General features: G+C 37.7%; 2 protein-coding genes across 6 annotated transcripts in view; both read right to left on the reverse strand.

Annotated features, from left to right (window-relative positions):
• LOC307167596 (uncharacterized protein) overlaps positions 1-3,727 on the reverse strand; it is a 167,727-nt gene extending 164,000 nt beyond the window's left edge. Inside the window, exons 1-3 of one of the 4 annotated variants that reach the window (XM_079886819.1) lie at positions 3,478-3,727; positions 2,956-3,110; positions 527-755 (exon numbers count right to left, since the gene is read on the reverse strand). In XM_079886819.1, the coding sequence (XP_079742945.1) occupies positions 527-611 (85 nt within the window). In that variant the 5' untranslated portion in view covers positions 612-755; positions 2,956-3,110; positions 3,478-3,727. The remainder of the gene's footprint in view (positions 1-526; positions 756-2,955; positions 3,111-3,477) is intronic. The other 3 variants (XM_079886820.1, XM_079886821.1, XM_079886823.1) reach the window with 3 other exon arrangements.
• A 2,988-nt stretch (positions 3,728-6,715) lies between these two features.
• On the reverse strand, positions 6,716-15,451 carry LOC307167607 (uncharacterized protein). Of its 2 annotated transcripts, none has more exons than XM_079886846.1 (3): positions 15,208-15,451; positions 10,415-10,663; positions 6,716-9,320 (listed from the first exon to the last, which is right to left on the reverse strand). In XM_079886846.1, exons 2-3 carry the CDS (start codon positions 10,497-10,499, stop codon positions 8,245-8,247), a joined length of 1,161 nt encoding a protein of 386 aa, XP_079742972.1. In that variant the 5' UTR covers positions 10,500-10,663; positions 15,208-15,451; the 3' UTR covers positions 6,716-8,244. The 2 variants fall into 2 exon arrangements, with proteins under 2 accessions (XP_079742972.1, XP_079742973.1); XM_079886847.1 differs by having other exon boundaries at positions 15,185-15,451.
• Positions 15,452-15,960: the final 509 nt, after the last annotated feature.

Genomic DNA, 15,960 nt, shown 5'->3' on the forward strand with positions numbered 1-15,960 from the left:
TTATTTTTAAATACTATGCTATACCCCTCCCCCTCCCATCTATTAGTAAGCTAAATTGATATTTTAATATAAATATATAATAGTGTATGATAAATTTTGGTAATAAAATAAAATGTTAATTTTCTTACTTGCAGATCAAAATATGTATGTATATTGATCAATATATATGAAGCGTCAAAGTGGTAGTTGCGTAGCTGTCAATGGAGTGACAGAAATCGCTCAGATTTCATCAAAAAGATCTTCATTTGTGTTCCGAAGATGAACGAAAGTCTTACGGGTTTGGAACGACATGAGGGTGAGTAATTAATGACAGAATTTTCATCTTTGGGTGAACTAAACCTTTTATACTTTTACTGGAGTAATATTTTAATAGAGTATCTGTACTTTTAGTCAAGTTGATTTGTGTACTTTGTCCACCACTGGTTATGATCATTCAGATTTCTCTGTCATTTATCATCCATATACTACTTATTATTTCACAGCCACCAAAGCAGTCAACAATGAAGAATCAAGAATGGACACCAACCTATTTGTTCCTCAGTATCTTCTTGTTTTATTCTGGATGGTTCTGGATCAGTCATGTCTTCAATCTCCACTTTAATAAACTCCATCTTTAACAGTCACACAGGTTTCAGCTGCTACTCCTGGAGTTTGTCCTTCTCTTGTAGGATGATGGGAATATTCCCAGTATTTATTGGTGAATTGTTGAGGGAGGGGCTTCACTGCAGGTGTGAACTGTGATCACTGGACCAGATCTGGAAAAATCAAAGACAAGTTACTGAATTGATCCTGGATTACTTTAACAGCAAACACATATGGTGCCTTTAGATCAAATATAGAGCATTTGATGATAACATATCATTAGCATATAAAACAGCTCTAGGTTACTCATTTTTTTGTAGCCTGTGGCAGTACAGATATTTTCTGTTCCACCCCTCTGTTTACTTTCACTCCTCCTCCCAACTATACAACATCAGAATTGGGAGAGAGGACCATTTAAGGGGGAACAGTACACAAATATAGGGGCGAGGTTTAGAGACTGGGGAGGCATGTTCATCTGACCATTAACATTCTACTACGTACGTAATTTTCCAACATACTTCCAAAATTGGTGGCTTGGTGTACCCCAGTCAATCTTAGCCAAACGTGCTGACAACTTGATCAGTGTCACTATATTCACAGACACACATTCACATTCCAGTCCTCACACACACACACACACACACACACACACACACACAGCAGTCATTGCCGCATATTTTAGTGCTGATTTTTTCTACTCTTTTGAAGTTTGAAATTTTGCTGCTTAGTGATTTAAAACGTGTGAATCTCAATGGGTCATTCCATGTCAAATAAAACAAATTTCAGAAACTTCCCTGGCTCAAATTTTTGATTTTGTTAATATTTTTTTCTAAAGAGAGGCAAAGATAAACAGCGATGAAGGACAAAATATTAAATGAGATGGGTGTATATTTACTGTGTAATTCACTGTTTTGTAGAGGGGGATCAAAATGACAAAACACAAAAAGTACTTTTTCCTTTTTTTGAACTGTCACTGTTGTCATATAATCCAACAAAGATTGCTAAAATCAACAGATTTTACCATTAGACCTGCCAGTCTCTGTGTAAAAAAATAAAATAATGATGCTGCCATCTTGCTAAAGTCATTTTTGCACCCCTGTAATTTGGCTCCAAATCTCAGGAAAAAAAAAATTAAATAAATCATTTTGACACCCCTCTACAAAACAGTGAATTACTCAGTAAATATACATCCATGACATTTAAAATTTTAGCCTTCTTCTTTATTTATGTATTTCCATCACCAGAAGAAAAATAAAATCATTTAGCCAGGGACCTCTGGTTGAGTTGACACAGAATTACCCGTACTTCATTATAAGACAAATAAAGTATATCATATCATTTCTTATATAGTTTTGTTTTCCTTTATTCTGTCCTTTTTGTATGTAACGGGTGGGTTTTATTTAGCTATCTGGGATGATTATATAAATATCTGTGTTTTGTTTTTTTGCGAGGCTTTGGGACTGATAGTCAACTTAAGACTAAGGAAGAATCAATGATAAAATTCTGAGATTTATGGACCATGCTATGCGATTTAATTTAGAAGAGACTAAAATGCTAACCGTTTTTAGCTTAGCACATCTTCAAATTACATTTATGAGAATGCGTATTTTACTCCAATATTATGTTATAGCGCCAGTTGAGTGATTGAAATCTTCCTTCTGTGAACTGATGTGGCTTCTTATCACAGAATGAGCTAGAAATCATATTATTTTATAGTATTCTATACAGTGATAAAGGCTATGTCGATTAGCATTGCATTAAAAATATACATTATCCTTACCAAAATAACCAAGATTGCTTGAAGTACACAGATAAATAATAATACTGTCACAATGGTGTGTTAATTCTCTTCATATTTATTCAGTCAGAACATCTCTATCAGCATTTTTTATTTTTTATTTAGCTAAAGTAATAGCTGGATGTCTTTGTCCATATTAGGGATTTTCTGGAATGTCAAAAGTTTAATATGGGTCTCACTTGTGGAGTTTCTGCACGAGGGCACCCTCCGGTGTCGAGTATGAATGAAACAATTACACCTGAGAGTTTAGCGTTCCATAATGCTCATATCGCCCAATTTTGGGTAAAATACAACAACAACAAAAATCTCTCTAAAGATATTTAAAGTAAACATATAATAATCCATAACTTTTTGGAGGTCTGGCTTCTCTCCAGTATGAAGTCGCTCATGTGATTTCAGTGCAGTGAAACCTTTGTCACAATATGAGCACGTGTAAAAAAATTTAATGAATGTTTTGGTGCTGTTTCAGTTGTTTGGCTGCAGTAAAACAGCCAACATTCACAACACACATGACTTTTCATGTCAGTATGTTTTCAAGGTGACCTTTTAGATTTGATAATAAAAAAACTTTTTACCACACTGATCACAGTTGAATGGCTTTTCTCCAGAGTGACGGTGCAGATGATGATTGAGATCTGTATGTGAAACTCTTTCCACTCTGAGAGAATATGTGCAACTTTGAAGTTCAGATGATCCCAGATCTGCCAAATTCAAGGTTACTGAGGGTATCCTAAAAAAAAAAACTTTAGTAGTTAGGCTACATTTCTTAAATTAAATACATGCATGTGTTTGATTCTGAAAATATAGAGCGATATGGTTATATATATTAGTAGCATTTTAAACGGCTCTATGGGAAGGTTGTTAATTTTTTTATGGGAATCCAGATTTAATAAGGATGAAAGTCACAGGTTAAATTCTTAAAATAATATACGAGTTAAAAAGAAATTAACAACAGACATCATACACAATACAGACTGAAAAGAGGCTGGGTCAAATTAATGACTATATTTCATTCTCTGTACGTTATACACTACGTACAATGTACATTTAGACAACACAAACATCAATTCTTACATGATAAATATAACATCTCTGACCTGCAGACTGGAAATATACGACATCCGAAGAAAATATTCCACATTTGTTCTTCATTCGCGATCGTTAACAGCGTCACTTTCAGCTTCAACTGGTGAAAGTTTCAACAAGAATATTAACATAACAATAACATACACTTACAGGGGATCATAATGTAATCGACTATTGGATAACGTCAAATGAAACAACAAAAAGAAAAAAGAGAGACGAAATAAAACAAATAGAGGGGTCTCCGCGCATCCTCTTCTGCGCATGCTTAGTGCGCGCGGTGTCATATTTCTTAAAGGGGCCGCATTCAGTAAATCTCCCCACTGTTATGAAGCAGATGCACTAGAAACTAATCAAATCATAATTAATAATACACAATAATTATACATATATAATATATTGATTTTGTACATATAGATATATTTACCTTTACTCGATTACAGTTAAAGTATTGTTTTTTCAGCTGTACATGTCAAAAGTCACGTGAAAGGAGACAATGCCTCCATTGTGCTATGATTGGATATGATATCGGATATAAGTTTGTGCAATTAATCCTGCCTTTTGTTTTCGTGTGCGTTCTCATCTGCCTGAATGAAGACAATGATGGCGTTATTGGACAGACTACTTAAAAAGTAAACAACTCGACCACTTAGAAATCACCGCTTGGTGTCACGTCAAAATCAAACTTGAAATGAGCTGCAAACACAATGACAATGGGAGGTTTTAAGCAATAAGCCTGAGGAAATTAAAGGTACATTGTGTCTGTGACCAGTAATTACAAGCTTGATGACTGTTGAAAATATGTTGAGTATTAAAAGGAAGTGGAGTGTATTAAAGTTTTATTATCATCATGATGGTATGAAGCAGGCCAGACCAAGAGCCGTGGGAGCAAATGCAGTAAGTTAGATCGATATTAGAATATCATATTAATAAAAGCTGGATGACTAAATGACGTTTGCTTAAATGACATGCAATACATTTTAGAATGTATGATGGAGAAAGCTCTCTCTGATTATGCTATGTTAGCCACCTGACAATATAGTGTTGTCTTTGAGTCATGGGAAATAAATAAAACCAGCAAATTTAACAATAAGACTAACCGCATTGAGCTATATAACAATGATTAGTTTGGCTCACCTGTCTAATTAAACACATAATACATTAAAGTGTCTTTGTTGCTTCCATGGTTTTTATGAAAGTCAAACTGGAAATCCAGGGTAGAGCGGATATGACGTCAGTGACAGGTGACGCAATGACACGCTCCATAACACTGGTTAAAACTACGGATTGCCCACAGGACCCGATCTGGAAAAATCAAAATGTTACAGAATTTATACTGAATTACTTTAGGTACATTTAAATTAAGTGAAATTATATACTCTGTCACGAATATGGATTATTAAAAATTTAACTGCATGTAAAATAAGGTTTTTGTTCAGTTCTTGTCCAAATTCTGAAAGAAATAACACAGCCATCATGTTTAACTGAACTGCTGTAAAGCTTCTTTGTTTCTAAAAGTTCCCAGTTTTCACCTCGTTCATTATGGTGATGTCTGTGTCACAGAGATGTATAGATGATCAACATGAACAAGTTGATGAAGAGAAACGCAAGTCTTTAATCCAAAGGCATATATCAAAAACAGAGAGAGCTATACACACACGTAACATAGACAATACCTGACCAACTAAAGAGTGAGAGACATGAACTTAAATACTGATGATAAAGAGGTGCAATTTGATTGAAATGACAATCAAATCAACAACCATGACAACAAACGAACTCAGGAAAAAGTAGCAAACTGAAAACTAAGTCCAACCAGTGTGTGTGACAGCAGGCCCCCCGGAAAGGTGCGACCTCGCACAGACAGATGGATAGAGGAGGTTTTGGTGGAGGGCGGAAATCCAGGAGAGGGATGAACGAACAGAGAGTCCAGGGTGGAGCAGGTGGTGGAAATAACCATGGGATGGCATTGAACAGGGGTGTGTGGATGGAGACCCAGGCCACAGCTAGGAATACACTCCATGGCGGCGTCGCAGGAGGGATTCGCCATGGTGTAAGGAAGTGCAACGTCACCTTGTGGACGGCTGGAGGTGACGACGTGGATGGAGGTGAAGCCCACCACACAGATGGACAGCCGATGGAGTGGAGAGAGACCGAAAATCTAAGTGGCTACGACGGATCCGCAGCGACGACCACCCGGGGTGGAAGTGGGGATCTGGAAAGCAGAGCTGGAGCTGGAGTGATCGAGGGCGGAGGCAGAGCCTGAGGGAGGGTGGAGCTTGCCGGAGCCGAAGGGGTGGAGGGCCGGAGAGTCGCGAACGTCTCGCAAGTCTGCAGTGGACGCGTGGCGATTTCTGACCCAGGTGGAACCTACGTACCGAGGGAGCCCAGCGAGGCCAAATGACCGATGATGCCAGATAGAGCTTACGTACCGAGGGAGCCAGGTGAGGCCATATGGCCGATGGTTCCAGGTGGAGCCGACGTAGAGAGGTAGCCCAGCTAGGCCAAATGACCGATGGTCCCCGCTGGAGTCGAGGGAGAAAGGAGTGCAGGCGCAGGAGCCAGGGTGACGGGTCGAGGTGGAGCGGAGCCCTCAGAGGCAGGAGGTGGAGCCACGGGCTTCGGACATCCAGGCGGCGATGGCTCCCAGGGGGTCCGAGGGGTAGCTGCACCACTGAGAGGAGGCTGAGGTGGCAATGGATGAGTAGGTCGCCTCACACACCTGGTCAGACGGGGTCTCCTCAGGCTCAGGTATGATGTAAGGCTCAATCGTTCCTTCTGGCACGGGCTCTGACTTTACTGCCAAGTGTTCTCCCCGTATGCGATGGGCACGAACTGTCGTTCCTTGCAGCGGGGTGGTACTGGGCTGAGCACTGGGTTGGCAGGGGCACTGGTGGTGTCCTCGACAGTGAATGGATATCCGCAGCAAACCAGCACCCACTCCACAAACGCGGCGAAGCTCCCTCGAGGCACCTCCCCGGACAACTGCGCCCATGTGGTGCGGTTAAGACTGGCAAATAGGAACGAGCACAGGCAGTCATCCGGGAAGGTCGTTTGATGGGCGAGATCCAAAAATTTGTTAAATGTTCCTTGAGGGAGCTATTTCCCTGTTCAAGGCACAACAGTTGAACAGCGGGAATGTCCATGGTGCATAAAATAAAATAAAAACAAAACACGCAGCAATCACTTTGTTGGTCGGGTATTCTGTCACAGCGCTGTGTAGATGATCAACACGAACAAAATGATGAAGAGAAACATCAGTCTTTTATTAATCCAAAGGCATATATCCAAAACAGAGAGAGCTATACACACACATAACATAGACAATACCCAACCAACTAAAGAGTGAAATACTGATGATAAAGAGGAGCGCACAGATGAACAGAATGACAATCAAATCAACAACCATGACAACAAACGAACTAAGGGAAAAGGTGCGAACTGAAAACTAAGTCCAGCCAGTGTGTGTGACAGTCTGAAATCTTCTGTAAAGTGGCACATTAAGCACGTTTACTGGTGTCAACAGGCTGAAATAGAGTCCATGAAAGACACTCTGCCAACATATTATTACAGTCTAATAATAAACAAGGACACACAGCACAAACTCTGGAGCTGTTTAATGTTTAACCGTAATCTGGGAACATCTCGATATGTAAAAAGATCAAGAAAGTTGGTGACGATTCTTAGTACCTCCGGCTTCAAGGCATAGACACTTTACATGCCGGTCTGTTATTGTAAGATATCGTCTTTACATTTTCAGGCCCTTAAACATGGCGATGTACAAAACAAACTGTGATTAGTTGCTTTATTTGTCAGTCAGGCGGCTTCGGATTCAGCCATTGTCTTTACATTTTCATGTCAGTCAGGCGGCCTCTGGGCGGTCCATGGCCAATGAAAGCTGCTAATAGAGTCCATATACATCTGACTTCCGTAGTTAAGTTCTTTAAACAAATGTCATAAATATAAAAGAAAATCTCTGAACATTGACAGACATTTATTTTGTCTAAAATTAAGGTTACCCATAAATAACTTGTTTATGGAACTGTTTCACATTTTCAACATTTCAATTTCACATTTGCGATCATGCTCTATTTGGGACAACCACACACTTTCTTGTATTAATCCTACAAACCAGGATTAGGCCTTAGTTCAATTAGCTTTTTATAACATGCTTAAAAAATTCATATGAAACTTACATGAAACTCAATTGATATCTGTTAATAGTCCTCTCTCGCACAGGACTGACAGTGGAAATGTGGCTAATCATTTCTAACTGGCATATAAATGAACAAATAAAACAAATGGAAATGGGTAAATATGGAGCCCTACTGGACAGAGCCCAGTCTAGAATTCTTCTTAGAATTCTTTTTTTTCTTTTCTTTGAATTCTTTATATAATTTTTAAACTCATTCATGTTGTTAAAACTAATAACTAATTACTAAAACTAAAATAACTCATTATCTGTGTTCATTTAAATATATCAAGACAATATGTTGTTTCTGTTTATTTTCTTATAAGTATATGTACTACAAGAAGACAATTTATTACATTTAGTAAATAAGAAAATAACATGAATATATCCATTTTAATAAAGACATAATTGGCACACAATAAAATAAATAAATAAACAATAAATCCTGGGAAAAAAAAAAAAAAATTATTGACAAGAGTTGTTGACTGGTGAAGCTTTAAATCTCAAGCCTTTCTAGTTTCCCAAGCTTTTCACTTTTTTTTATCTCACAGTTTACTTGTAAAGTATTTGGCATTAAAACGATTGTTGCTCATGTGCAACATTTTTTCCTATGATTGTAAAGGCTTGATAAATGTCTAAAACTCTTCTCACACTGAGTGCAGTAGTACGGCTTCTCTCCAGTATGAACTCGCTCGTGTGATTTCAGGTTTCCAGAATGAGTGAAACTCTTGTCACAATATGAGCACTTGTAAGGTTTTTCTCCAGTATGAATTCTTTGGTGCAGTTTCAGATTGTCATCTCTAGTAAAGCTCTTCCCACAGTCCAAACACACATGATCTCTCACTTCATCATGTGTTTTCTGATGATGTTTACAATTGTCCAGCCTTAAAAAACTCTTTCCACAAAAAGAACACACATAAGGCTTCTCATCTGAATGAACTTTCAGGTGTTGTTTTAGATTTGATGACGAATTAAAATCTTTACCACACAGATCACAGTTAAATGGTTTTTCTACAGAGTGAATGTGCAGATGATTTCTGAGAGTTGATGCTCGAGAAAAACTCTTTCCACACTGAGTGCATGTATACGGTTTCTCTCCAGTGTGAATTCTTGTATGTTTGTTAAGGTCTCCTTTATTTGTGAAACTCTTTACACAATGAGTGCATGTATACGGTTTCTCTCCAGTGTGAATTCTTATATGTTTGTTAAGGTCTCCTTTATTTGTGAAACTCTTTCCACACTGAGTACAGTGGTTTTCTCCTGTATGAATTCTTTGGTGCCGTTTCACTTGGGTAGATGTCGTAAAGCTCTTCCCACAATCAACACACACATGATCTCTCACTTCATTATGTGTTTTCTGGTGATGTTTAAAATTGTCTAGCCTTAAAAAATTCTTTCCACAGAGAGAACACACATAAGGTCTCTCATCTGAATGAACTTTTAGTTTTAATGATGACTTAAAATCTTTCCCACACTGATCACAGTTAATTGTTTTTTCTCCAGAGTGATGGAGCCGATGAACACTGAGAGTTGATGCTTGAGAAAAACTCTTTCCACACTGAGAGCAGGAGTGCAGCTTTTTGGCTTCTGTTCCTTGAGGTTTGAAGTCACAGTGTTTCTTGATGTCATTTAGATTCGGTCTTTGCTCCTTCACTTTCATCTGGTCTAAAATAAACGTATTAATCAGTTAGAATCAGTTCAATGAGGTTAAATGTTAAAATCAAAATCACTTAGCAGAAAAGAAGACATCTCTCAGTATAAAGTATCTTTGATGTGCAAAGATCAGATTTCTGATTCACTTGTTAAAGGTTGTATCAGTGATTTCAGGCCCAAAAAATTATCACATTCATCTAATCTAATCAAAAACAATTGGTTTCAACAACCACTCAAAACCAAAATAAATAGTGTTCCAACCAATCACCGACAGGGGGAAGTCTGAGCTGAAGAAGAAGCTGGCTTAAAACCTCACAACACCACCCCTGTCGGTGATTGGTTGGAACACTATTTATTTTGGTTTTGAGTGGTTGTTGAAACCAATTGTTTTTGTGTGCAGATCTCAGAGCCTAGGCTGCCTGCAGAGACGCGTTTTTTTGACGGCATGCTTATAGGGCGGGCAGATAGCGGATCGTTAGGAAAGATTAGATGAATGTGATCATTTTTTGGGGGGCCTGAAATCACTGATTTAATACGATTAAAACTGGGTTATGATCAGTGGTGGACAGGACAGCAAACAAGTATTTTACTTCGTTACAGTACTTTTTTGAAGTATTTGTACTTTACTAGAGTATTTTTATTTTTTAAACTTGATATGTTAAATCACTTATCGAATATCAAATTTTATAAAATTGTGTGTGATGTTGTGCCATTTCAATTCCTTTATTACCCAGGTAAGCATTGTACTAATCTTTCTTTCTCCAGAATTAGAAATCCTGGAGAATACAAGTGTATTTTTGTTCATTCTATGTTCGTGTTCATCTGAACTACAGTTCATTTTGAGTTCATCCTACATGTACATCTGAACCTTTCTGTTCTTCATGTACATTCTATTTCTGCTGTTTTTGTTCTTCCAGCCCTGCATCGCTGCTTGCAGCTATATTTTTCCTTATTTTTAAATACTATGCTTTATTTGTGATTTGTGTACTTTGTCCACCACTGGTTATGATCATTCAGATGCATTTCTCTATCATTTTACATCCATATACTACTATTTTACAGCCACCAAAACAGTCAACAATGAAGAATCAAGAATGGACACCAACCTATTTGTTCCTCAGTATCTTCATGTTTTATTCTGGATGGTTCTGGATCATTCATGTCTTCAATCTCCACTTTAATAAACTCCATCTTTAACAGTCACACAGATTTCAGCTGTTTCTCCTGGAGTTTGTCCTTCTCTTGTAGCAAGATGGTAATCTTCCCAGTATTTATTGGTGAATTGTTGTGTGAGGGGCTTCACTGCAGGTGTGAACTGTGATCACTGTGTGATACTGACGCCCACAGGACCTGATCTGGAAAAATCAGAGATAAGTTAATGAATTTATACTGGATTACTTTAACAGCAAACACATATGGTGCCTTAAAAAACAGCTCTAAGTTGCAAATTTTTTATGTAGCCTGTTGCAGTACAGATATTTTCTGTTCCACATCTTTGTTTACTTGCACTTTCTCAGTCTCCTCCTCAGGGGCGTTTCTAGGTTTTAAAAACATCAGAGGCTGAGCTCGAAACATCAGGGGCTGGGGGTGGGTAATAGGATAACATGATTCGATACAGAGAATAATGTATATTGTAGGCCTATATGCAGGGGGCAGACTGGTTCATAAATTCAGCCCTGTTTGGAAAATTTGGATTTCTTGGACCTACACATGTGCATTTTAAGGTGTTTGAAAGCCAAAAAAATTAGTATAAATTATTTGTCAAGCAGATAACAGATTCTTAAACATGAGTGAGGTGTGGTGTGAGGGTACCAAGATCAGTACAGTGTCTGTCAAAGAGCTCATTTGGACCAAATTGGATGATTTGGGTTTTATCGTCATTAAGCAGAATGAAGTTGTTAGTGAGCCATAGCTTGAGTTCGTGAAGACAGTCTTGAAGTCTCTTATATGTAGTGTTATCATTATGTTTTATAGGTATGTAGAGTTGGGTATCGTCCGCATAACAATGGTATGACACACCAAATCTACTCATAATTGATCCCAAAGGAAGCATGTACAATGAAAATAGTAGGGGTGCCAGAATCGATCCCTGGGGTACCCCACAATTGAGATGAGTCGCAGAAGATAGATGAGTACCTAATCTAACAGAAAAACTTCTGTTAGATAGGAAAGACTGGAACCATTTGAGTACCATACCTGAGATACCGATCGAATGTTCTAGCCGAGATAGGAGAATCTTGTGATCTACAAAGTCAAAAGCTGAACTCAAGTCTAATAGCACTAAAGCCATGGTATCGCCAGCGTCTGTCGTTGTTAAAATGTCATTAAGGACTTTTAAAAGAGCGGACTCAGTGCTGTGAAGGGGTTTAAAACCAGATTGAAAAATATCCGAAATAGAATTAATGTGCAGATAGTGTTGCAGCTGTATAAAGAACGTTTTTTCTAGAATTTTTGATAAGAAAGACAGGTTGGAAACGGGTCTGTAATTCGCATATACAGCGGAATCGAGTGACGGTTTCTTGAGAATGGGAGTCACAGTGGCGAGTTTAAAACAAGCAGGGAGAGCCCCAGTTGAAAGACTGTTTTTAATGATATGCAGAACATCTGAACCAACAGTCTCAAATACCTGTTTTATAAAACGAGAAGGTAGAATATCTTGAGGAGAGAAGGTGGATTTCAGTTTTAAAGTGATTTCCCTGCATGTCTGAAGGGAGATCAGTTCAAAGTGGCTCCATTGTTAGCTGGAGAAAGTAGGATCAGGTAGGCTACATGCTCTCTTGAGGTAAAAACTTGTGCTCGAGTAGTGTTAATTTTATCAGAGAAGAAATTAAGGAAGTTTTCGCACTCAGTGGGAGAGATCATAGGAAAAGACTTAACAGAAGGGTTTAAAACAGAGTCGATAGTAGAAAAGAGCGTTTTGGAACAATGCAAAACATTTTCAATGATGTCAGATAAGAATTTATGCTTAGCTGCCTTGGCTGTTTTTTGGAAATTATTTAGTGAAACAGTCAGCATCTCAAAGGAAATTTGAAGCCTGTCTTTCTTCCATTTTCGCTCAAGCCGACGACATTGTTGACGCAATAGACAAATATCGCTAGTTATCCATGGCTGGGGCTTTTTTTGAGGGTGGATAAGCTTTCGCGGTGTAATGGAGTCTAAGATGTTGGAACATTTGTTATTAAACAACATGCTGCTCATCGACATCCGGATGAGAAGTAGCGGAGTCCAAAATGAGAGGATTTTCGGCCTCAGAGTACATTTCAGAGAACACAACATGAGAAAGTGGGGTTAAAGAGCGAGACCAATGAGCATGGGGTGGTACAGTTGTGGGTGGTAAAGGAAGGAATGTTGAAAAGAGCAATGGTTTGTGGTCGGAAAGTGGAGTATCTCTAATTTCAATATCGGCCACAGACAGACCATACGACAGAATTAAATCTAATGTATGGCCGTGTCAGTGGGTGGGACCATTAACCCACTGAACAATGTTTAAAGAAGATAATAGGTTTAAAAAGTCCTTGGCTAAAGCATTAGCAGAACAACATACATGAATGTTAAAGTCACCAATTATTAAAATATGGTCATATTTAGTCAAGACGCTCCCCAAGAGATCTGCAAACTCATTTATGAAATTACTGGATGAAGGTGGACGGTAAATAAGTAGAAGTAAAACTGGATAGGGAGAATTTAGATGAATTTCCTGGAGTTCAAAGCTGGTAAAAGTGGTAGTTGACAGTTGGCGACACTATACTCTGTTTTTAAAAATAGTCACAAGTCCACCTCCCCTGCCGGTTAACCGGGGAGTGTTGAAAAAATCATACTCCAGGGGAACCAATTCGAAAAAAAAAAGAAAAAAAAAGTTATCCTCCATGATTCAGTCACGAAAAAATAATCCAAATTGTTTGAGGAGATGAAGTCATTGCAGATAAAAGTTTTATTAAGTAAGGATCGAACGTTGGCAAGCGCCATCCTAAGCTGTGGTGGATCCTGTGGGAAGTATAGAGCAAAGTTTTGATGACTTTGCAATATTGATAAAATGTTAGAATATTAATAATAAAAAATGAGTAGGACTATGCCAAAATGTGTAATATTTATGTAGCCTACAAAGGAATACAAAAGCCCCGACAAGAGTTTTGACGCGACTTTAATATCTTTAGAAGAGTGTGAGTTTCCATGGATCGTGGAGAGGAGGTGGGGCTACCTGGTTAGCATGTCGCTAGCGTTGGCGTTTCCTTTGGCCGGCGAACGCCTCTTTATCAAGATTGGGTCTGGACAGGAGTTTTGCACCATACTTCAAAAATTGGTGCCTTTGTGGAGCAGTAAAAAAGAAAGGAGCAAAACGGGCTGATGCCGCCAATGTACCCGATTCACTCTTAGCTAACCATGCTGCCAACTTGGTCAGTGTAGCTATATTCACAGACTAACATTATATTCCTACACAGACACACACACACAAAGCACTCATTGCCGCATATTTTAATGAGAGCTGATTTTTCTATTTTGTATTTTATATACACATTTATTTTGAAATTTTAATTTTCAAGGCCGTATATGGCTCAATCCCATTGATATGGGGATCTCAATGTGGCTCCATGTTCAGTTTGTTGAATTTGACCCATTTTCAATGGTCAAAAACCAAATATGGTTCACTTTTTTTGCACACAGATGATACTAATTGCATTTAAACGGTAAAGAAGAATAAATAATATTGCAACTAGAATCTTGTTTTCCTCTCAGTGCCAAAAATCCACTGAAATGGTCAATATGAGGCACATTAACAAGAATATTTTAATATTTTTAATCAGTTTCAGGGATATTTTGAAGAAGGGCTTTTGTTCATTTTAACAGCTTCTGAAGCAACCACGAGTTCAAATACGCAGTATCGTAACTACATGTTATCTCTGGGATTGAACCATACTGTATAGGGCCTTAGAAAAGTTTATAAAGAATTAGAATCTCTAAGGATATTAAGATATCTATAATACTTTTAAGGCCCTATCTTACACCCGGCACAATGCAGTGCCAAGCGCGATGAGAGTGTTTTTTGCTAGTTTCAGTCCGACGCAGTTATCATATTCACATCCTGCGCCACGTTGTATAAATAACAAATGCATTTGCGCCCAGTTGTGTACACACACTGCCAACACACATTTATGTTCAAACACCGTGCAAAAGTGAATTTTGCATAATAGGTACCCTTTAAGATATATTTAATAATTCTTGAGTTAACGGCATGCAAACTGGGCAAAAAGCACAAGACGTGTTTTTTCCCGTCACCTTTGTCATATAACCCAACAAAGATTTCTAAAGTTAACAGAGTTTAGTAATAGACCTACCAATCTCTGTATAAAAATCAAATAATGATGCTGCCACCTTTCTAAAGTCATTTTTATGCCCCAATAAATTTGTCTCCAAATCTCAGGTAAAAAAATGAATTTTCTCAAGAGTGACGGTGCAGAACAGATGCTTGAGATCTGTATGTGAAACTCTTTCCAAAATGAGATAATCTGTGCAGCTTTTAAGTCCAGATGATCCCAGATCTGCCAAATTCAGGTATACTGAATTTATACTGAAATACTTTAATAATTACACTTCTTAAATTAAATGAGTTTTATTTTGATATGGTTATATATTAGTTGTTAGTATTAGTTGCATTTGAATTGGCTCTATAGGAAGGTTGTTAATTTTTATGGGAATCCAGATTTAATAAGGATGAAACAAGTGACCGGTTAAATTTTTCAAATAATATGACTTTAACAGAAATCATACACAATACTGACTGAATAGAGGCTGTAAGATTAATGACAGGCTATATTTAATTCTCTGTACGTTCCACTACGAACAATGTACATTTAGGCAACACAAACATCAATTCTTACATTATAAATATAACATCTCTGACCTGCAGACAGGAAATATACGACATCCGAAGAAAATATTCCACATTTGTGATTTGTCCTTCATTCACGATCGTTAACAGCGTCACTTTCAGCTTCAACTGATTCAACAAGAACATTAACATAAAATAACATAAACTTAAAAGGGGTCATAATACAATCAACTATTACATAACGTCAAAGAAAACAACAAAAATAAAAAGAGACGAAATAAAATAGCCTAGAGGGCTCAGGCGCATCCTCTTCTACGCATGCTCAGTGCGCGCGGTGTCATATTTCTTAAAGGGGCCGCATTCAGTAAATCTCCGCTCTGTTATTAAGCAAATACACTAATCAAATCATAATTAATACACAATAATTATACATAATATAAAGCTGAATGACTAAGTTCCGTTTGATTAATGACATACAATAAATTTTACAATGTATGATGTAGAAAGCCCTCTCTGATTATGCTATGTTAGCCATATTTGTCAAAAAAAAAAAAAAAAAAAAATTGTCTTTGAGGAATGGTAAAACATGGTACTCGCGGTAAATAAAGAAACCTTAACAATAAGACATACCGTGTTGATCTATATACCAATGATTAGTTTTGCTCACCTGTCTAATTAAACACATAAAGCATCTTTGTTGTTTTCATGGTTTTATGAAAGTCAAAATGGAAAACGCAATGACACAGTCCATAACACTGGTTAAAAAAAATCAGGACTTGTCGGGTGCCCACAGGATCAGATCTGGACAAAACCAAAAGATTTATA

Source organism: Squalius cephalus (genome assembly GCF_949319135.1).
Source record: "Squalius cephalus genome assembly, chromosome: 11".
NCBI lineage: Eukaryota > Metazoa > Chordata > Actinopteri > Cypriniformes > Leuciscidae > Squalius > Squalius cephalus.